The sequence below is a fragment of the Rana temporaria genome, chromosome 9 (assembly GCF_905171775.1).
Source record: "Rana temporaria chromosome 9, aRanTem1.1, whole genome shotgun sequence".
Lineage (NCBI taxonomy): Eukaryota > Metazoa > Chordata > Amphibia > Anura > Ranidae > Rana > Rana temporaria.
The window spans coordinates 143,737,284-143,760,985 of NC_053497.1; the positions used below are offsets into that span (position 1 = coordinate 143,737,284).

Consider the following 23,702-nt stretch of genomic DNA (forward strand, 5'->3'; position numbering starts at 1 on the left):
GGCAAATGATGCGACTCCGGAGGAATTGCAGTTCCATCACAGACTATATGGCCCAAGCAGACATAATTGTTGACCGATTCAAGGAGAAGGGATACAAGGAAGAACATCTGGTAAAATTAAAAGCTGAAGTTCTAAACATGGATAGAAGTTCCATGCTGTCACTCAAAAAGAAGAGCAAAAATAACAAAACAGATGTAGCATTTATTACTGGCTTCAATTCCAATATAAAGAGTTCGAACACATCATCAAAAAATATTGGCCGATCCTGCAAGAAGACCACGCCCTTACTAAAGTTTTAGGTAAAAAACCCAGCTTCATTTACAGACGTGCGCCGTCGCTACGCCACTACCTGGTGCACAATGTCCTTGATCCACCACGGACTACCAGTCTTTGCCCTGAACTTAAGGGCTTTTTCAAATGCCAGCGATGCCTGGCCTGTAGGGTGAGTAAAAAACAACCCAGAAAGAAAACAAGTTTTAAATCAAGAAATGACTTCAAAGAATACCAAATCAAGGAGCTGATTACCTGTGATACCACACACGTGACTTATGTTATCGAATGCCCGTGTCACTTACAATATGTGGGCAGAACCACCCGTCCCTTGAAAGTGAGAATACGAGAGCATATCAACAGGATCAAAGCCGGTTTTCCAAAACACCATCTTTCACGCCACTTCAAAGAATTCCACCAGCAAGACCCAACTAGTTTGATCTTTTATGGTATAGATACCATTAAAGATAATTGGAGGGGTGGCAATAAGACAACAGCCATCTCCCAAAATGAGACGGGATGGATATACCGTCTGGGCTCTTTGGCGCCCTTTGGGCTAAACAAGGATATTGACCTAAATTGCTTCCTGGCCAACCCTTAGATTTATTACATATTAATACAAGACCACCCGGCAAACTATCCTATACAGTCCATATGGTCCACCCATTCTCTTACCTCTCCCACACCCCTGTGAGTAGCGGGGATGTCCTCGTAGCCAGCATTTCAATGCTGCCCATTTCTATGCCACTAGCATAATGATTTCAATATTCCTACCACTCTATGCTGTATACCAGTTTCCCTCTTTGGACACCTATGAGTTCTCTACATCTACCTTTAGGCTCACATTAGAGACAGATATAGTCATACCCCCTATGAGGGCCAACATACATGTTACAGGCAGTTCACCTACCAATGTTATGGGCCAATAATCTGTACATAATATCACATTTTAGCCCATCTATGTAGTGGCTTGCTTATAGGGGTTAATGTTGTTATGAATGGCTGTCGTCCAATCCATTAATTAATTGTTTGAAGCTTTATTGTGCTTCCAGAACCATTCTAACCTTTTAGAACCCTTTTTTGGGGGGTTTAATAATTTTGAATCTTTGAATTTTTGAATATATTGGTGCCCTAGTAATTATGGCCTTACAGGCCACTAACCACCTTGTCTTTTGTCTAAACCAACCTAACCCATGTATTAACCCGAGATGGTCATGTAGCAAAGCGCTAAGACATCTCATTTACATTACATCTCAGAATAGGGTTTATTATTGGTCATGTTGAACATTTTTTATGATGATAACCTACACCATACTAACGGGACTCACTGCCCTAAGTTGCCCTGGCAACTTAATATAATTATATAAAGGAATGAAATTCTATCTAATATATATGCTGCCTAACCATCGGTTTACATACTACTACGCTTTGGCTAGCTGTCACTTTATCCATACACCCAGCCCTTCTATATTATTTCTTTCATTTTATCCTCGTTTTTATTCCTGATCTACAGTATATGCCGAGTTTTTATTGTACAACTATCCACCACTTAGTATTTGCGGACTTTTTCCTTCCCACCTTATTATGTGATATTTTACATATTTAGGCTCTGCTATTGAATATATTACGGACGGATTGACGTTGTTATGTGGATAGCGTTCCCCCCTATAAGCAATGCCTAATAGATACTTTCCCATAAAAGGTTTTATCAAATGTATTATCAATCACCATTTAGGAAACTAACATAGGAGACAATGATCTTTGCATGTCCTTTGTAGTAATACTGTTGTATGCAATGCCGATGTCTCACTTTTTAAATTATTGCTTAAATAAATCTGCAATATGTCCGAGGATACCAGCGCCAACATGCGGCAATAGGAACGCCCATCGGGATACCCTATAATATACCAATTAGTTGGGATTCCCTAATATCTCCTGATTGGCTTCTTCCGTAGAGGGGGAGGGATGTCCGCATGCTGACGCTCGCTATATAAACTATCTGACGAGGTATGCGTGCACCCGCTTCAGAAGACGTAATCAATACGAAACGTGCGTAAAGCGGATACACGCACACCCACACGCACTGCCGGACTGATCAGCTGTTACCCTGTTGAGCGCGCGGCGTTCCCCAGCTGGAGACGACACTTACGATCTTACCGGATAGTAGTGCTGTGCTGGGAGGCTTATGCTTTTGCATACTGACTGCCTATCACTCTGTTTTTATAATTTATCCCCACCAATTGTCCTCATCCCATTAACCCTTTGGAAATTGGTTTTTAAAAAAACGTTTATTTTATGTATGTTGTATTGCACATGCCCCAGCGGTAGTGTTAATAAATAAACCCCCCATTTTTTGAACATACTGCACCATGAGAATATTTTTTTCATTGGAGGATCCCCGGAACTAATAAATAAAAAAGAAGCAGAGCCATTCGGGCTAGGACATCTGTGCATCCATAGGACCCAGGAAGATCGATATCGCAGCTGCTGGAGATCCTTTCTACTTGCACTTTACCCCTGCAGGGGTGAGTGTCTTTGGTGAGTAGGGACCCAGGAGGGGAGCACCGGAGCACTGTGCGAATCCACCACTGCATTTTGTGATTCACCACCCTTGTGGGTGCACCAGTTCACGGACACTTATCTATATATACATTTTCTTATGTTTATTTTTATCTTTATTTTTTGACATTGTGTGGACTACATATTGTGGTTGCTATATCTAACCATTGGACTTATGCATTGATTTTTTTGATTATAGCCTCATTTGCATTTTTTTGCTGAGTTACACACTTATTGGTATTTACCACTCTGCTGGTACATATACAATTTTGGATTTTACATTTTCGGATTCCACTTATCGTTGATTGACGATCACGGTTTATTTTGATATATATAAGTTTGTAACCTTTTTGCATCACTTAACTTATATTTCACACATTGTGTGACCACCTTTGCGGCTTAATAGCCAATTGTTTGCACACCTGTTGTACTATATTCAGAGTGTATACTATATGCCAATTAGGCTACCACATACTATCACACTCAGGCACTTGTATCCTTTTCACTTGTTTTGATCACATACAAGTCACATCTGTACCTTTTAGATACATTCAGCCTCTATTCTAGACAGCGCCACTACCCCTTTCATTTTTACATTTAGTCTCCATAGGAACGCCCATTCCCCGAGGGGGGTCGGAATCTTGTCTACGATTACACTGTGAGTACCGGACTAAAAAAATAAAGACAGGCATACTGTAGCTCGCGCTACTATGCCTCATGTTATGCTAGAAGAAATTTTTTTTTTTTTTTTTTTTATTAATAGGGTGAACCCCCGCTTTAAAGGGGTTGTAAAGGAAAATATTTTTTTTCATAAAAAGCATCCTTTACCTGCAGACATTCCTCTTTTCATTTCCTCATTGTTCGTTTTTGCTCAGAAGTTGCTCTATTTCTTCTCTGTTCACTTCCTGCATGTCTGATTTTACGGACCACCGTGAAGGGAGGCTTTACTGCGGTGGTCAGTGACATGCTCGCCCCCTCCTGGGAACTACATCTGTTTGGTAGGACGCTCTCTACATGTTAGAGACTTCAAGGAGGTGTGAATGACTGGGCGTGCCGCAATGCATACTGGGAAATGTAGTTCTTACATGAACGAGCGATGCAAACCAGGAAGTGAATGAGAGAACAGAAACTAGAACGCCGGAAGGGGATATAGATGAAGGAATTTAATAGGTATTTTCTCGTTTTTTAACAGAATCATTACACTATTCTGTATGTCTACCTTGCAGACATTAATTTTAGGCAAAACATTTTTTCCCTATACAACTCCTTTTAGAAATGTCTAATACACACTGTCACACCACAACAGAAAAAACAAGTTGGTCCAAATTAACAATTTACTGCACTTGTTGGGCGTATTTTATAAACTGTACATAGCCTCAGCTACATACAGTGCTGTGTTCTGACAGCGGTAGAGGGACTTCCCTTCCCGCTCCTGATACAAAATAGAGTTGGTCTGAGCGCTCCTTTACCATTCACAGGAAGTTTTGTAGTGTATTATATGAATGACTACTTCCTCTGTTTGGCGGAGGCAGGTATTGTGATGTCATCAGCCCAACTCTCCTCTTCAGCCAATCAAATGAAGGTTTGTATTCATTCATTTAATACAAAGATTCCTCTGGTTGAGCAGTGCTCAGCCTGACTCTACTTTGTTCCGGGAGTAGGTAGGGAAGTCCCTCTCCCACTTCCGAAACCCAGCAAGCTCACCAGTTAGTGCAGTAAAAAGTTCTGGCCCAAATTAACTATTTAAAGGGACATTAACCGTGGTGTTGGGTATTAGGAGTTAGAAGGTAGACCTGGGGCTTGTTGGATTCTGGCAAAGTTCAGCCAATGGGCAATAAATGGATCCAATTCTGTGGCTCTCATAGGCAGATGTTCTTCGTTTTAATGGTGTGGACCTTCTAGAGCAGGGGTGTCAAACTGGCGGCCCTCCAGATGTTCCGAAACTACAAGTCCCATCATGCCTCTGCCTGTGAGAGGCATGCTTGTAACTGTTAGCCTTGCAATGCCTCATGGGACTTGTAGTTTTGCAACAGCTGGAGGGCCGCCAGTTTGACACCCCTGTTCTAGAGCAGGGATATGCAATTAGCGGACCTCCAGCTGTTGCAGAACTTCAAGTCCCATGAGGCATAGAAAGACTCTGACAGCTACAAGCATGACACCCAGAGGCATGATGGGACTTGTAGTTCTGCAACAGCTGAAGTTCTGCTAATTGCATATCCCTGTTCTAAAGGCTTTCACTGAGCCCTCCCCTCACACAATCACACAGTTTAGGGTGTGAGGTAGGAGTACTGAAAGGTTTCATAATACTCCAGCAAAACCAACCACAATGTCCGTTTTTACGATGATAACCATATTTCCAGGTTACCATATATTACATTCAAGCAACATATTATTATGCAGAATTAAGCTCCAAGTTGATATATACTAACCACAAGGTCTCCCTTTGTGTAGAATCCTCTGAATGTGAACTGTGGCCCCCTTATCTAGCTGCACCTCTTAAGATGGGGGGTGTTTAGTGCTAAAATGGTTGTATTTACACTATGCAGCAGTGTAGACATGTTCTATGAAGAGGTCTCCCATTATAGCCAGCGTTATGAAAATTGGGTATACTTGGAGAACAGTGCTGTTTTAAAGGGCCACCTTGGGTCACAGAAAGCCAGCTCTAACTGCTTATTGGTCTAAATGTTTTTACTGCGGCCAATTATGTTCAGCATTAAGGCCTGTTAAGCTTTCTGGAGGTTTTATTGCCCACCTGATACCAACTAACAGATGTATTTATCTGCGCTGGAGTATGTCAATAACGGAAATGTTTTAACACAAGTCTTTCAGACTAGCCATTAGCAGTTTACTACAGGCTATAGCCTATTTTAGCAGACCTACCCGATCCCATTAGCTAACCTAAGGCCCTTCCTCCTCATGGAATTTATGATATGGACAGATGCTAAGAAAATGTTATGAATTTATGAGAATCTAATTTCTGCAAGCCTAATTAAGAATTCCAGGATATACCTAATTAAAGGGGTTGTAAAGTCAGAAAGTTTTTTTTTATCTTAATGCATTCTATGCATTAAGATAAAAATCATCTGTGTGCAGCTGCCCCCCCCTAATACTTACCTGAGCTCATCTCAAACCAGCGATGTTGCAGGAGACACTCGGCTGCCCGGGACTCTCCCTCCTGATTGCCTGAGACAGCAGCATAGCGCCATTGGCTCCCGCTGCTGTCAAAGCCAGTAAGCCAATGAGGAGAGAGAGGGGGCGGGGCCGAACCACGCTCCGTGTCTCAATGGACACACAGAGCTGTGGGCTCGGCTCGGGAGCCCCCACAGCAAACTGCTTGCTGTGGGGGCACTTGGCAGGATGGAAGAGCCAGGCGCGCCGGCAAGGGACCACTGTACAGAGCAGGCAAGTATAACATGTTTTTTTAATGTTCATGTATATATATATATATATATATATATATATATATATATATATATATATATATATATATATATATATATATATATATATATATATATATATATACACACACATATACACACACACACACATATTATATATATATATATATACACACACATACATACATACATACATACATACATACACACACACACACACATACATACATACACACACACAAACAAAGAGACCTTAGTATCACTTTAAAGGGGCTGTAAAGGTTCATTTTTATTTTCTAAATAGGTTCCTTTAAGCTAGTGCATCGTTGGTTCAATTACCTTTTCCTTTGATTTCCCTTCTAAATGTTTTTTTTCTTTGTCTGAATTTCTCACTTCCTGTTTCTCCTCAGTAAGCTTGCCCCCATAATCTGAGACGTTTTGGCTGGCGGTTAGTCAGCCAGTACAGATTACTGAGGAGGAACAGGAAGTGAGAAATTCAGACAAAGAAAAAAAAACATTTAGAAGGGAAAATCGAAGGAAAAGGTAAGTGAACGAACAATGCACTAGCTTAAAGGAACCGATTTAGAAAATAAAAACAAACCTTTACAACCCCTTTAATCTTAAAAATGCTCCCTTCCCCTTCCTAACACCTATGCTAACTAATCAGTGTAATAATGATGTATATACTTACCTATTTTCAAGCCGCTGCAGTGATCCCGCTTCCCTGTGTCAGCCAGTGGCGGCTGTAGGGGAGAGATGAGAGAGCCGACAATGAATGGGCCATTGACGCCTATCGGTGACATCACCATTCCAGGCTTTACTTATGGTTGCCAAGTACTCGCTCCTCTCCTCTGAAGATGCTGCTGGCTGACAGGTGAGAGGTCAAATGACCAGACCAGAGCAGGCTTTCTTGCACAGCTTGGTCAGCATAGGGGGTTAGGATTGGGGAGGGAACAGTTTTATGATTAGTTAGGCATAGCCAGGAATTCCACTCTAAAACCAACCAAAAATGTAAACAGTATAGGGGTACCACTCAGTTTCTGACCCAGTTGTGGTGATGACCAGACCTCATTACTGTCACAAAAATCACACTAGCACAGTGGTTCTCAACCGTCTAGTGCCGTGACCCCTTGATAAAATTTTCCAAGTTGTGGGGACCCATAACAGTAAAACTTTAGTAAGTTGCGCCTCCAAACTTACGGACATTTTGCACTCCCTGAATCCCTTCCAGTATTAAAACCCCTATGGTACATTTTAGGATGTACAACTCTTTCTCTTCTCCTTTCTTTCCCTTTTATCTCTCTTTATTCGAAATTTTATTCCCCCTTCCTTATCCAGCCGTCTTTTTTGTTATTTTTCTCCCTTTTTCTTTCTTTCATCCACCTCTTTTCCTCTACCTTCCATGTATTCTCTATTTTAATTCCTTCTCTTGCTCCTTGGTGGGGAGGGGGGGGGGGTGGGTGGCAGTGCTAGCGGGGAATTGGGATGAGTGGCAATGCTGGGGGGGAGTTCTGATCAGTCAAAGGCTGGGAGAGCGGTGTGGGCTTCAGGAACAGCCCAGGATTCGGGGACCCCTGGCAAATCATCATTCGACCCCTGAGGGGGTCCCGACCCCCAGGTTGAGAACCACTGCACTAGCAGGATTGTCAGATCCAGGGTTAAACGCAGAGGAACTTATTTACAAAGCTTAACTTTCTCACCAAAGGAACCAATAGGGGGAATCAGCTGTCATGACCAAGTTAATTTTTTTTTTTTTTGTTAAGTGAAATTTGCAAATCTTTTTAGCTGTATAGTTACATAGCTGTAAATAAGCTGTAAAACATTTCTGTAAATAAGTTACATAGCTGTAAATAAGGCATACATAAAATACAGTTATGTAAGTAATCAAATCATGTTTTGATGCTCGTTTTAAAGTGGAACCAGGCCTTTTTATCCTTCTGACACATTCATTTGTATAAGGGAGCCGTATTCCTGCCATGCGGTGTAACACAGCTCACCCATAAGAATGAATGGTGCCACAGTGCACTTGCGCACCTTGAAGAAGGTGGGGCAATTAGAAAGGCTGCATGATGCCGGCCAAGGCCCCACAGTGAGATTCACTGAAATGTAGAGCAAGGTAAAAGTTTTACATAGTACAGTAAAAATAAGCTTACACTTTAAAAGAAAAACTGTAAAAAATGTGTAAACTGTAAATAAATCCGAATGGTGATTGATAATGCTATTAAACAGGGGCAGTGGCGGTTTTTGTGGCCTTATGGAACATTTTTTTCCTTAAGAATTTAGAAAGGATATATGAATAATTGATGATAGTTGCTGGGATATTTTATTTTACCTTCCTCTGAAGCCATATTCTGGGAGGCGAGGAGTTCTGCATGATGGATCTGAGTCTGTTTTTAACCTAACCAACTATATAACTGCGTAGCCATGTATGAGATGAATGGAATCACCTTTTGGCACTGGAGCCGGCACAAATAGTTCTTCATTAAAGTGTGGCTCTTCTCCAATGAACTCTGTACAAGGGATCGTTCCAGGCGGCGTGCGCAACATGCGGCGTGAAATTCCAGCTTTTTGGAAACAGAAAAGTAGAAACATTGGTTAAAGCATATGTAAAAGGCAAGTTAAAAGTTTACTTTTAAATAACGGTGGCAGAGTTGTTGCTCTTAATTATCCTCATCAAAGCCATATCATAGAAGAGGTTTTAGTTTCAAATGCTGCAGACTAAAAACCTGCATACCGATTGTAGAATTTTCTTTAGTTTCTCTTATGCCCTCTACACACGATCGTTTCATCCGATGAAAACGGTCTGATGGATTTTTTCATCAGATATCCGATGAAGCTGACTTTCATCAGTCTTGCCTACACACCATCAGTTAAAAAAACGATCGTGTCAGAACGCGGTGACGTAAAACACAACAACGTGCTGAGAAAAATGAAGTTCAATGCTTCCGAGCATGCGTCGACTTGATTCTGAGCATGTGTTGATTTTTAACCGATGGATTTCCCCACAGACGATCGTTTTTTTCTATCGTTTTTTTAACCATCAGATAATTTTAAAACAGGTTCTAATTTTTTTCACAGGTGGGAAAAAAACTGATGGGGCCCACACATGATCGGTTCGTCTGATGAAAACGGTCTATCAGACCGTTTTCATCAGACGAACCGATCGCGTGTACGCGGCATAAGGCGTAATGTGAACACCTTCTTGAAGAATCTGTTCAATTTGTAACCAAATAGGCAGGTCATTGCACTACATAGTTGTCCGTAAATCTAAAGCAGGAGTGCCCAACCTTTTGAAGGCCGAGGGCCACTTAAAGCGACTTAGTAACCAGTTGCATGCCACAATGAGCGGAGTGGGCAGATGACAGGTCTGTGTCCAGTCTGCATATGCCAAGCAGACACAGACCAATCTACTCTATGGGCCCTCTGATCCAATCAGATGGAAGGGGACAGATCCACTTCTGTTTTTTTTTTTTTTTTTAGCAGATCGGATTGGAGGTAGGCGGGTATAAACAGACAAAAGTCTGTTTACATCTTTCAATCCATAGAGGTGAATGGAGGGTCCAAATGGGTCACACCGATCGCTTGAAAGGGGCCTAAGGCTGCTTTTATACTGATGGTCTGTGATCTATTGCGGCGCAGTGTACCTGTGGTTTTCCCATCGGTTAGCTGCACTTTGCCATAGACGTCTATTATATCTTTCAGGTGTGGTGCACTTTCCGAAAAGCCGCTTGCTTCCTCTACCACTGGCTTTATTTACAACACTGATGCTCTCAGATGGCAGGTCGGCAACCTGAAATCTGGGCTTGCCAACCAGCCATCCCAGAGCAGGAGGTCGTGGGCCACATCCGAGGGCTCCGCAGGCCACTGGTTGGGCACCCCTGATCTAAAGGATCTGTGCAATCAAATTGTAACATGTATAGTCTGTTTTATTATCCTCAGAGATGGTGGGCTGTGCATAACATCAGGAAATAGGCTTACCATTATGCTCCAATGTTGGGTATTGGAGCATGTGCCATATAAGCACAACCCTCCATATCCCAGGAATCTAACGTGCAGCTTGTCCCTACAAATGACCAGTGATCAATCAATCAATGATCAAATACACGGATTGCCATTTGTCCCTGTTTGCTGGAACAATCCAAGATTTGAGTAGTCTGTCCTCAGCAAATAAGCATCCATAGGGGTGTTGTCGGACCTGCAATACAGCCATCCCAATATGATGCCGCTGGACTCTGTAGCCAATTGAGCATGTGCAGCGATTTCTTTTTCTGGTTTTTGGAATTTAGGAATTTGTAAAATGTATACTTGGAGAAGGAGAGGCAGCACTAGGAGGAGAGAGCAGAGGGATGAGCTTGTCATTCTGCTGCTGCTCCTTAACTGCCCAATTGCAAGTTAAAGGCAGGAAGGTGACCAGGCTGTATTGATGAACTTCAAAGAAGAGAAAGGTCTGGTCATCAACTTGACTCTACTGTCTGGCAGGCTGTGTAAATGTCAGGACTGGATCAACATAAATACAAATCCTTTGATGAGTAAAACATCCCCTAAACTGCAAGTTTCAAAATGACTTGCTAAGCTATTGCTAGACTTCCAGGCCTCACAAGTTTGTTGCACAATTGCAGAAAGTCGCATTGCATGACTACAGATCAACTTTCTTTGCAAACATTCTGCAAGTCTACAGCAAGTTCTGCTTCAGTTATGTTGTGCAATAGTCATCGAACCACAGGGGGTCACTGTGGCTAAAGCTTCATGCTGTAGACTTGCAGAGCTCTTGCTGTAGATTCACCACTGCAACTTGTCTTTTGCTAGAGACTTGCCATACAAATTTGCAACAAATTGGAAAAGTGTCAACTAGAACCTGTGCTTCAGGTGCTTACAATTCAAACTGCCACACATTTGTGGCCCGTTATCCTTGCTATCTGGGATGTGCTCCAACTGTGCTTTTAGTGGTTTGCCCGGAGTACAGAGTTACAAATGTAATATTTTGCAACCTACCAGTCTCCTTAGAAGTGGTGGCTATATTAGTTTATTTTTTGAGACATAGTACATTTCCTGCAAGTACAGGATAATGCCAGATGATCCTGCCAGAAATGCAATGTAGCCTAGCCCTAGGGTGACGATGCTTCTTCTCCAGAGATACAATACAAAGAGTGAGCATTGTCCCCCTAGGACAGGATCTGTGTTAGTGCTCTTTCACACAGGCGGACCATATGTACGCTTTTTCATCCATCCGTGTACGGATGAAAAAGGGACATACATTGGTCCCTATGAGATCGCGGGTGTCAGCAGGTGAACATCCGCTGTCACCCAATCTCGCCCGGTCCTGCGATTCTGCAGACAGAGGAAAACCCTGATTTTCCATCCGTCTGCAGTTACATTGGACTGAAAATGTGTTCTTTTTTTTATGGCTGGAGGACGCATTACATGTTTGCAGACATTAACAACTGTACAAGCGTTTTTGACTCTCTTTTTAGTTAAAGGGGTCAAGTCGCTTTGGTAAGCGCATTTAATATTTACACTTTTGGGTATCGTCTTGCGGAATTGGTGGAAGGATTTTGAAGCACTGTCGTTCATGAGAAGATTGCATGTTTACTTTTCTGGACTATTGCAAAGATTCACTCCTATATTTATCAGTGGTTCACTACTATCATTGAAATATATGGACATTATTATTATCACTAAAAAATAATATATTTTTTTCTTGATTTTTGGTTTTGGGAGCACATCACTCTTGCAATAGAGGTTCTCTTGTGGATCCTATTTCCTTCACTATTGACCTACGGGTCTTTGTTATTTTATGTGTTCATTGTTTATTTTTTAATAGACATCACATGAGTTTTGTAATTGCTATCACTAATGAATGATTGATCTATTCAACATTAATTTTTGTCATTTTGCCAAGACACATATTTTGTTGTAATAGCGCCCCCTACTTACCACACATTCACTAAAATTTAACGAGGTATCGCTCCTTTTATATTTTTAGGGGAGCGGCTCTATTTTAAATTTATTTAGTATTTAAGTTTATGTTCCACATTTTTTTTGGCGCGAAAATTTATCTTCAAACAATTGTGATGTACATGGCTGATAAAATGTATGTAACCCAAAATCAAAAATGTAATATATTGCAGATAATCAGTTCTAATGTGTGGTACATAAGAACTGATTATCTGCAATATATTAAATTTTTGATTTTGGGTTACATACATTTTATCAGGCATGTACATCAGAAGGAATTACAAATAAATTGTCTGTCTGGTTTAGGTTTTAATGTCGAGAATTAGGCCTACCATGTTCAATAACTGAAACAAAGTTGTTTATAAATTATATAGTTAGACAGTGCCCACAGGACTGACTTTAACGTGGGGCAAAAGGGGAAGCTGCCCTGGGCCCAGTCGTTTTGGGCCCAAAGCAGCTGTCCTTTGAGCCTGTGCTTCCTGCAAATAGTTGTTATGGCTTATTTCATTTTACTATGAGATGCTGTGCGATCGGCATTGCATAGTACTTTGTTCTTCCCTTGCGCTGTATAGAGTGACCTCACACATTACATTAAGACGTCTCGCGCCAGGTTGTGTGGGCAGACAAGAGATTGAAGAGTCTGTAGATGGGGCCAAATACGGACATCAGCAGCACACAGTGACACTTGTTATAGAGAGCTGCAGTGTTCTATGATGATTGCTATGCTTAGTAAATGGGATGCTGTGCCATGTAGAGCAGGGGTGTCAAACTCAATGTCATTGCGGGCCGCATCAGCATTATGATTGTCCTCAAAAGGGCCGGTTATCTGTAAGATTGGATGTCCAGTGCATCCCCTCCCCTTACATTAGATGTCAAGATCCACCCCACCATCAGAAATGTAGTCTCCCACTCTCCCTTACATCATAGTGCACCCCCTTTCCTTATGTTGCTGCTGCTGGAAAGAAGCTGGATGCATTGCTTGAAAGAAGAAAGTAAGGGTCTGGAGGAGGACCAGAGGAGGGCTGGAGCTCTCTTGCAGCTGCAGGAGAGGTGCAAGGGTCACATCAAATGGCCTGGAGGGCCGGATTTCGGCCCGCGGGCCTTGTGTTTGACACCTGTGATATAGAGGGTTTAGTGGCAGTGTCCTGTACAAACTACTGCCTGCATGGAATACGGAGTCTTCCATCCTTTGGATGCTGGATAAGGTTTATTATTTTTCATATGCATGGTAGAATGCACATTATGAGCTAATGGAACGAATATGAATTACAGACATTGCCCAGGGTCCATAGGTGTGCGCAGCCTACTACATTAGGGTGTGCACCCCAAAGCTCAAACACACACATTATGTATATATATATATATATATATATATATATATATATATATATATATATATATATATATATATATATATATATATATATATATATATATATATATATATATATATCTTCTAAACTGCGCACGTTTAGGAAATATTTCCACTACCTATAGGTAAGCCTTATTCTAGGCTTACCTATAGGTAGAAGTCAACAAAAAGGGTTTACAACCACTGTAAGGGGTTAATCCTCTGCATTTTGTAAAAATGCTCTTTGATCCTGTATGCATAGATCCTTCCCTCCTGCACTGGGGAAAACCAGCTAACACACAGACAGGGTAGCCAACCTGCACATGCTCAGTTGTGTCTTTTATGCTGGAGAGAACATTTCCTTGTTCTCAGAGCTAGCCAGGTCACTTGATATTGACATCACACATGTGGGCGTGTATACAGGCTATAGTGGAAATCTCCTCCTACCTGAACACAGTTCTGGAGAAACTCTGCATTTTATCTTTTTTTTTTTCTTTTTAGAACATCTAAGATGAGGAGACCATATATGAGAAAAAAAAAAAAGGAGGTGAGAAGACCAATTGAAGAGAGAAGACCATAAGACAAGAAGACTACATCAAGGCTCATCGTTGGTGGTGTAGGCCATGTTTAAGTTGCGAAATGCGACTGTACAGCGTTAATCGCGGTGGAGCATGGTCCCGAATTATCTCCCAAGAGTCTACTGTCCGCATCCAGCATGGAGGCTGGGCAGAGAGGGTGCTCCTGGGTTGCAGTTTATCATTTGACCGGGCTATACAGATGAGCCAAAAAGGTATATAGCGGCAGTATTTTAATGTAAAAAGATTTATAAGCTGTGGGCTGCCAGATGAACTATTTTCATATTATACATTATATGTGGAATGGTCAATATCCCAGGTTGTTTATGGATGAGGATGTACATATTCCCACATAGTCTCTATATATATTATAAATACCTGCGCATGGTGGGCATTGTGTTTGTGGGTACTTCTTTATGATGTTTTTCCCTTTTTTTTTATTTTCTCCTTGCTGCTTATCAAAATACAGATACGGTCATCATCATCGCAATATCCCACCCCTGAAGAAGAGGCTCTACAATTGGAATAAGCCTTGAAACGTTGGGTTTTCTGTCTCACCTTATAGACAGCATTGGGTTTTGCTGGTTGTTTTATGTTCTGTTATTTGTTAGGTTGTCCTTTTTCTGGCGATGTTTTTTCTCTCATCCTGCCTTCCACATTTTTATGCCGATGTGTTTCTGATTATGAGAACAGCCGTTCATTTATATATTTATCTAGTTCTTTTTTCCCATAAATTATACTTTTTGAACCTTCTTGGTCCATACTTTGCTACTTAGCCACTTAGTCTTTCCAACTCAAAGTCCCAACCGAGGAAACGCACCCTTTGGGGTGTACTTTTGTATTCTGTATTTAGGGATGTGGTCTGACTAATGTTTATATCCTAGGCACTTTTAAACACCGCCTCCTGTTTTAGGTGGTTGGGGGGGGGGGGCGGCTTTAAAAACTCAAGGTTTTGAGTCTTAACTTCAATGGCAGCAAATGGGGGTGATCTCATGCCAGGGTCACAATGTTTTGCTTCACACCTATGGCTAAAACTATCCACCATATCATGACCAGCGGGTGGCAAGTGACCCATGCAAACAAATAGGGAAGTGCCGCAATGCACACGGTTGCGGCTCGTTTGTTTGGCAAAAATGGGTTTAAAACAGGTGGTGAGGAGGCATTGCATTGTTGTGCGTTTGGTGGGTTTAGACACACACATCTAAGCCTAGCCATACTGCTGCTAGTTAGAATAATCCTAAAATTGTGGCATTTGAGCACTGCGTTGGTTTAATATTGTAAACAATTAAAGCGGAGTTCCACCCAAAAGTGGAACTTCCACTCATTTGTCCCCCCCCCCAGTGCCACAATTGCCACCTTTCAGGGAGGGAGGGTAGACAGGATTACTTTCTTTGACAGGTATCCTGTTCCCACTTCCAGGAGTCCGCGCCACAGCCCATGACGGCACAGCGGGGCTCCCTCCCTCCCCGGGCCAGAAGAAAGGAGTGTGGCTGTGCATGAAGTTGTAAGTCTGGAAACATGAGCTGCGGTGCCGACATGGACAAGTAAGTGGCCTATTATTAAAAGCCAGCAGCTGTAGTACGTGTAACTGCTGGCTTTTAATTTTTTTCTTTTGGGCGGACCCCCGCTTTAATGAGTAAATGTACCGTTCCATTCTGCCTTACCCTTATGAGAACCTGGGATGAACCACAAGCAGCCATTATGTTCGGTTGCCTCTTCAACAGCAATCCAGAATCCTATGATCCGACCAAGGGGCTCCGTGTGCAGGAAGGTGGCATCCTGGTGAGGTGTGACTGGTGCAAAAATGAAGTGGGTTTAAACACTAAACAAGCAGAGCTGACAAAATAAAATCATTCACTGTAGAGTTATTTATCAAAGTTGGCTCTAAAAAGAACATCTAAACACAAAAACAAAAAGTTGGTAAACCCAAACCCAAAAAGTGAAGCATGTTATAACAGGCCAGGTTTGCAAGATAAATTAAATACATGACAGGTGATATCATCATTTGCTGCTCAGTGATTGCAGTATTCTAGTCTGCATCTCCCCAAGGTAATACATAGAACCTGGCCTGTTAGTGGGCCCTGAGGACAGGGTTGATGACCACTGTTATAGAAAACAATAAAAGTTCATTGTGCCTAAACAGCACCATAAAAAATAAAGTTTTGTTTTGAAATCCTCCTGATATATAGCAGTGCACATCCTTATATGTGAGGTTGCCCATGCCCACCTGTGTATACAGCCTTATATCTTTATATCTGAAGTGTGAGTTCTAAGGCAATGCTTCGCCTGAGCGCAAGACCAAGGCGATCTGGAGTGAGATTTGGTGATATCACTACCATAAACGGCTTGTCCATTAGGGGCACAGGGGGGCGCCACCCCCTAGTATGCATGCAGGGATGCATGCGGGGCAACAGACTCAGACATTTGTATGAGTTTTGGTTTTCTTCTAAGCACACGATTCGAGCCTGAGGCTCTAATTGGCTTGAAAAAGGTTGGGCTTAACCACTGGCAATAGCGAATCAATATTAGCTTTTGTCTTCTGGTTTCTCTAATCAGGACAGTAAGCAGATCGGCTTGGCCTGGAGGAGAAGCAGAGGAAGCTACGAAGAGATGAGTGCAGGGGGACCGTGCCGTGGAGGGGTGAGTGCGGGGGGACTGTGCCAAGGAGGGGCGAGTGCGGGGGGACTGTGCCATGGAGGGGTGAGTGCAGGGGGACCGAGTCGTGGAGGGGTGAGTGCAGGGGGACCGAGTCGTGGAGGGGTGAGTGCAGGGGGACCGAGCCGTGGAGGGGTGAGTGCAGGGGGACCGAGCCGTGGAGGGGTGAGTGCAGGGGGACCGAGCCGTGGAGGGGTGAGTGAACTCCACACTGGACTATGCAAATACCCTGTACCTCGGACTCCCAAAGTACCAAATCACTCGTCTGCAGGTCGTTCAAAACTCGGCCGCCAGACTGGCGACTGGGAAAAAACCCTGGGAATCGATCTCACCCTCACTGAGAACCCTTCACTGGTTGCCAGTGAAAGATAGAATTGCGTTTAAAGCACTCTGTCTGATACATAAGTGCATCCATGGGAAGGCCCCCCAATATCTATGCGAAAAAATAAAAGCTTACAACCCCAATCGCGTTCTGCGATCCACTAACCAAAATCTGCTCCAGATACCCAAAGCCAAATACAAGTCCAAAGGAGAGCGAAGATTGCGCTCCAAGGTCCCAGACTATGGAATGCTTTACCAACCAGCATTCGGTTGGAGGAGAATCACTTGACCTGTAGAAGAAAGATCAAAACTCATCTCTTTTTTGATATCAAAAGAGACAGGAACAGCGAGCACCCAGAGGCGATTCAGTTCGCATGTGCTGCGCTATATAAGTTCTTCATTCATTCATTCAGTGCAGGGAGAGCGAGCCGTGGAGGGGTGAGTGCGGGGGGACCGAGCCGTGGAGGGGTGAGTGCAGGGGGACCGAGCCGTGGAGGGGTGAGTGCGGGGGGACCGAGCCGTGGAGGGGTGAGTGCGGGGGGACCGAGCCGTGGAGGGGTGAGTGCGGGGGGACCGAGCCGTGGAGGGGTGAGTGCGGGGGGACCGAGCCGTGGAGGGGTGAGTGCGGGGGGACCGAGCCGTGGAGGGGTGAGTGCGGGGGGACCGAGCCGTGGAGGGGTGAGTGCGGGGGGACCGAGCCGTGGAGGGGTGAGTGCGGGGGGACCGAGCCGTGGAGGGGTGAGTGCGGGGGGACCGAGCCGTGGAGGGGTGAGTGCGGGGGGACCGAGCCGTGGAGGGGTGAGTGCAGGGGGACCGAGCCATGGAGGGGTGAGTGCAGGGGGATAGAGCCGTGGAGGGGTGAGCGCGGGGGGACCGTGGAGCAATGAGTGTGGACCTGGGGAGGGTTTGTTTGCCGCCCCCCAAAAAGTTTAGCACCAGCCGCCACTGATCAGTACTGTGCCGAGCACTGTCCTCCTTGCTGAAGGCTCTGAATGAGGAAGCAAAGCCCTGCTTCTATCAAGATGGCTGCCTCCACACAGAGACAGTGCAGAACAAGGCATCGCAAGTACGTAATAGGAATAGATCAGCTTTACGAAGACAACCGGCAATAGTGGTGACTAGTTGGTTGCCTTTTTCTGACCATTCTCTTGGGCACAGCTTCCAGAGTTCAGTTCCTCTAATATATTCCAGTTTACCAGTTCGTAGATGTAACAGCTACATTGGTTTTCTTTTTTGTTTGGCTAAAAACTTTTTCAGCAGTTACCCGTTGAACTTGCTAGAAATTCAGTGTTCTGGTAAATTCCTGCGAGTTGAACTGATATCTCCAACAAGGTTACCTTTCTTAGAAGCTATCTTCTCTACTACTAATTCCCCCGCCCATCATGTATTGATGTATTGGAGAAGGAGAGAAGGACGTGTTTGTATCCAAACCGAAAAAGCAGCCTAAGGTGACAGCGCTGCACCCTCCATAGATACAATGCAATGAGTATTGAGCATTGTCACCTTAGGACAGAATGTGTGGAACTCGCAAGATCATTAGGTGAAAAAAAAAAGAAAGAAAAGGAAACTAATGGAGCCACAATATTTAAGGACTGAAAAGTTGCAATATAGAGAATTTTTGGTTTTAGGGTTAGATTTGTTTTAAAAAGTTATGTGTAAAAGAGGAATGGTTGTGGATTAAAAAGACACCTTTGCTGCTAAGATTACAGGATAGGCCATCTAGATCATTTGTAGCTAGAGATGAGCCGAGCACCCCCCAGTTCAGTTCGCACCAGAACATGCGGACAGGCAAAAACTTGGAGCAAACATTTGAACCCTATTAAAGTCTATGTGACATGAAAAATGCTAATTTTATATGCAAGTTATTGCCATAAAAAAGTGTATAGTGACCCAGGTACTGCCCTAGGGGAAATGTAAAAAATGCAATGCAATGCAAAAAAAAAAAAGTTTTAAAACAACTGTTTTTTCAGGAGCAGTGATTTTAATAATGCTTAAAGTGAAACAATAAAAATGAAATATTCCTATAAATATGGTGCCTGGGGGTCCTTTTAGTCTGTCTGTAAAGTGGCGCATCTGTGCAATGTATAGAACCAGTGCCGCAGCAAATTGACATTGCTAAAGGAAAAAACTTGCTCAAGAACTGTAATGTATTGCCGGCTCCTGGCAATATAGATTAAGAAATCAAGGGGAAAAAAAGGCGTGGGGTTTCCCCCGCCCCAGTCCATACCAGGACCTTCAGGTCTGGTATGGATTTTAAAAACTTGCCGCGGGTTCACCCCCAAATTCCATACCAGACCATTATCCGAGCATGCACCCTGGAGGACAGAAAAGGACAAGCGAGCCCCCCCACCGAACCAGACCAGGCCACATGCCCTCAACAATTTTTTTTGGTGAATGGGCAGGGGTACAATGTACCTGATAACCATTCACATAGTGGGGGGGGGGGGTGATCTGGGGGCCCCCTTGTTAAAGGGAGCTTCCAGATTCCGATAAGCCCCCCCGCCTGCAGACCCCGGCAAAAAATGGCCAGGGTTGTCGAGAAGAGGTCCTTGTCCCCATGAACATGGGGAATTACTAGCACACCTAAACTTCCTATACTGCATATATATAGGTATGTTATGTAGATGCCTTACCTTCTCCTCCAATGTTAGGTTGCTGCAATAAAAATAAATGAAATGAAGGTTGTTACAACATTTGTACGTCATCATAACTTTTCACATACAGTATATAAACAACAGTAGTTCTCTGGAATAATATATATATTATATATATACATACACACACACACACAGCATCTTACAAAAGTGAGTACACCCCTCACATTTTTGGAAATATTTAATTATATCTGTTCATGTGACAGCACTGAAGAAATTACACTTTGCTACAATGTAAAGTAGTAAGTGTTCAGCTTGTATAACAGTGTACATTTGCTGTCCCCTCAAAATAACTCAACACACAGCCATTAATGTCTAAACCGCTGGCAACAAATATGAGTACACCCCTAAGTGAAAATGTCCAAATTAGGCCCAATTAGCCATTTTCCCTCCCCGGTGTCATAGTGTTATGAGGTCTCAGGTGTAAATGGGGAGCGTGTGTGTTAAATTTGGTATAATTGCTCTCACTCTCTTACTGGTCACTGGAAGTTCAACATGGCACCTCATGGCAAAGAACTCTGAGGATCTGAAAAAAAGAATTGTTGCTCTACATAAAGATGGCCTAGGCCAGGGTTTGACAAATTTGCTTGGAATCTAGGAGCCAGCTAAAAAAGTTAGGAGCCAGAAAACGCAGGAACAGCCCAGGATCCTGTGACCCCTGGCAAATTGTCATTCAACCCCCGAGGGGGTCCCGACCCCCAGGTTGAGAACCACTGCACTAGAGAACCCTTGGAATGTGGTGGAGATTTGCATCCAGTACTGTCAAGTGGGGGCAGGGAGATAGTCCTCAGCCCTCTGTAAGCTCCACTCATACCGACTTGAAACTTGCACAGGGTCTCTTCTTTGTGCTTCTGACTTTAAATTAAAAGGAGAAGGGTGGGGGGAAAAACACACACACATACTCACCTCCATACTACAGCATCAGTGTGATGCTGCAATTGCCCCATATTGGTTCTAACACTGAGAACTGAGCATTCACATGACCACTGATCACTCAGTTCTCAGTCTGCTCGGGGGGTAGAGAGCAGCGACTGTCTGTGACCTCTATCCGCTCTGCCTCTATAGCACTCATTGAAACGCTGGGAAAGAGCATGCGGAGAGGCCGAGTTACCTGATATAAGGCATATGAGTGGATCCCAACAGTATTGGTGGGATCCTTCCAGAGCCTTGTGCGGCTTTATTATGTCAGCCTACAGCCTACTGTTTTATGGAAAGGGCCAGAGACTTGTTTATGGTTTTTAGTTCCATAGACTTCAATGGATCAAAAACGTGCAATGAAAAATTCAAAATGCATGTGGAATATGCGAACTGCACCTGCATAGTTGTGAACCATGGCTTAGTAAATTAACCCCACTGTGCTATGAAAAATATTTGACTTTAAATTCGAAATGTTGTAGATATAGAATCGCAATATATAGATGCCTGAGGATTACCTTAAAAATGTACATGCTCTGGACAATGACCGGCTTTACTAGGCCCAACAGCCGTCCCACCTCCTGTATCAAGAAAACAGAAATAAGTGTTATCCAAGAACAATTCTAAAGAAAATAAAGGCTATATTCGTAGAATGCTCACATACCTGTATTTTGGGGGAATTGGTGATGCTTTTAAATACTGGGACATAAGCATGTAGAGCTGAAATTAAAGAAGACAGTTAAAGTGATTGTAAAGCTTTGATTTTTATTTTTTATTTTTTAAATAACAAACATGTCATACTTACCTCCACTGTGCAGTTAGTTTTGCACAGAGTGTCCCCAAACACCGTCTTCTGGGGTCCCACAGTGGCTCTCGCAGCTCCTCCCCGCATGGTATAACACCCTAGGAGAAACGCTCTCCAAGGGGGTTACCTTGCAGGCGCGCTCCCGAGTCTAGCATTCTGCGTCCATAGACGCCGAATGTAGGACTCGGCCCACCCCCGGTGCCCGCGTCCTTGGATTTATTTACAGCAGCGGGAGCCAATGATTGCCCTTGCTTTCAATCTATCCAATCAAGAACCCCGGGCAGGGGGACAGCGCGTCCCAGCCATGGGAAATTTCAGGGCTCAGGTAAGTAATACGGGGGGGGGGGGGGGGGCAGTCACTGCTAGATGTTTTTTCACCTTAAAGGAGTAAACCATCTTATTTGAAATGAAATAGAGCAGGGGTCTCTAAACTCTCTAAACAAAGAGCCAGGTTACTGTCCTTCAAACTTTAGGGGGATGTTGCCAGTGAGAGTAGAAGGGGCGTAAACAATGTCAAATCTTTAGTGGGAAGAATAAAGCCCCATAATTGGTGTCAGTGGGAAGAATAATGCCCCATCATTGGTGTCAGTGGGAAGAATAAAGCCCCATCATTGGTGTCAGTGGGAAGAATAAAGCCCCATCATTGGTGTCAGTGGGAAGAATAATGCCCCAACATTGGTGTCAGTGGGAGGAATAGTGCCCCAACATTGGTGTCGGTGGGAGGAATAGTGCCCCAACATTGGTGTCAGTGGCAGGAATATTGCCCTATCAATAGTGAAAGTGAGAAGAATAATGCCCCCATCATTGGTGTCAGTGGGAAGAATAATGCCCCAACATTGGTGCCAGTGAGAGGAATAGTGCCCCAACATTGGTGTCAGTGGGAGGAATAGTGCCCTAACATTGGTGTCGGTGGGAGGAATAGTGCCCCAACATTGGTGTCAGTGGCAGGAATATTGCCCTATCAATAGTGAAAGTGAGAAGAATAATGCCCCCATCATTGGTGTCAGTGGGAAGAATAATGCCCCAACATTGGTGCCAGCGAGAGGAATAGTGCCCCAACATTGGTGTCAGTGGCAGGAATATTACCCTATCATTAGTACAAGGGGGAAGAATAACGCCCCATCATTGGTGTCAGTGGGAGGCACAATGCTTCATCATTGGCGCAAATGGGAAAAATAACGTCCCATCATTGGAGTCAGAAGGTGGAAGAATGCCCTATGCCCATCATTGGTAACAATGAAATAGTGTTCTGTTGTTGGTGTCAGTGGCAAGAATTATGCCCCCATTGTTGGTGTCAGTAAGGGAATAGTGTTCCCAAGGGACAGATAAAGGCAATCAAAGGCCTGTAGTATGAAGACCACTGAAATAGAGCAATAACAAACCATGTGGTAGTATTTCTGCTGCTGGAATAGAACAAATGGAAATATTAAGGAAAAACATTTCCCATTTGGTCCCCATTAACACAGGCACCACTGGGTATAAGTGATTTTGTAAACCATTGTAGACACAGAGAAGGCACCCTAAATTACTCAATTTAGAGACCAGCCACCCTATTATTCTGTAAACACCTTCTAATATCAAAAAGTCAGTACTGGAAATAAGGTATTCTATGAAAATACAGCTATCAGCAACATACAATATACATTTTCTTACCGTGCCCTACTTTATTCACTGATTTTTCCTTTGCTATGAGAAATTCACCTGTAAAAAAATTAATCAGGTGTCACTGATTTATATACATTTACTGTAATTATATAAAATTGCTATTATAGTGCTCAGCAGATTCTAAAGCTGGCCATAAACTGTATACATTTCAACCAGTTCCTGCAGGCTTAAAACTTTGCATATACCGTATTTATCGCGGGAATGACGCGCTCCTGCGTATACCGCACACCCCTAAAGTGACCCCCAATCCTGTGGAAAAAAAGTTATTTTTGTACTTACAGTTTTGGTGTCTTGCGCGGCGTCCATCGGCGGCCTCGTCGGGTGCGGCGGGTCCGGTGTCCTCTTCGGCGGGTCCGGCGTCCTCTTCGGCGGCATTCTCGCGTCCTCCCCGCTCGTTTCCCGCGCCGAGTTTTGAATACTGCGCCAGCATATACCGAGCACAGTAAACTCGGGCAGGCTCGGCAACTGTCGCGCTCACGTCCTGTACGTCCAGGACGTGACCGCGGAAGAAGCCGAGACTGGCCGACTATACCCGAGTGTACTGCGCTCGGTATATGTCGGCGCAGTATTCAAAAC

General features: G+C 43.6%; 1 protein-coding gene across 1 annotated transcript in view; it reads right to left on the bottom strand.

Annotated features, from left to right (window-relative positions):
• The window catches only part of PHYHD1 (phytanoyl-CoA dioxygenase domain containing 1), a 43,535-nt gene that overhangs the window by 8,920 nt on the left and 10,913 nt on the right, over positions 1–23,702 (bottom strand). Inside the window, exons 4-9 of the mRNA XM_040324710.1 lie at positions 23,115–23,162; positions 21,321–21,376; positions 21,175–21,237; positions 19,721–19,742; positions 15,776–15,904; positions 8,678–8,794 (exon numbers count right to left, since the gene is read on the bottom strand). Coding sequence (XP_040180644.1) covers positions 8,678–8,794; positions 15,776–15,904; positions 19,721–19,742; positions 21,175–21,237; positions 21,321–21,376; positions 23,115–23,162 — 435 coding nt within the window. The remainder of the gene's footprint in view (positions 1–8,677; positions 8,795–15,775; positions 15,905–19,720; positions 19,743–21,174; positions 21,238–21,320; positions 21,377–23,114; positions 23,163–23,702) is intronic.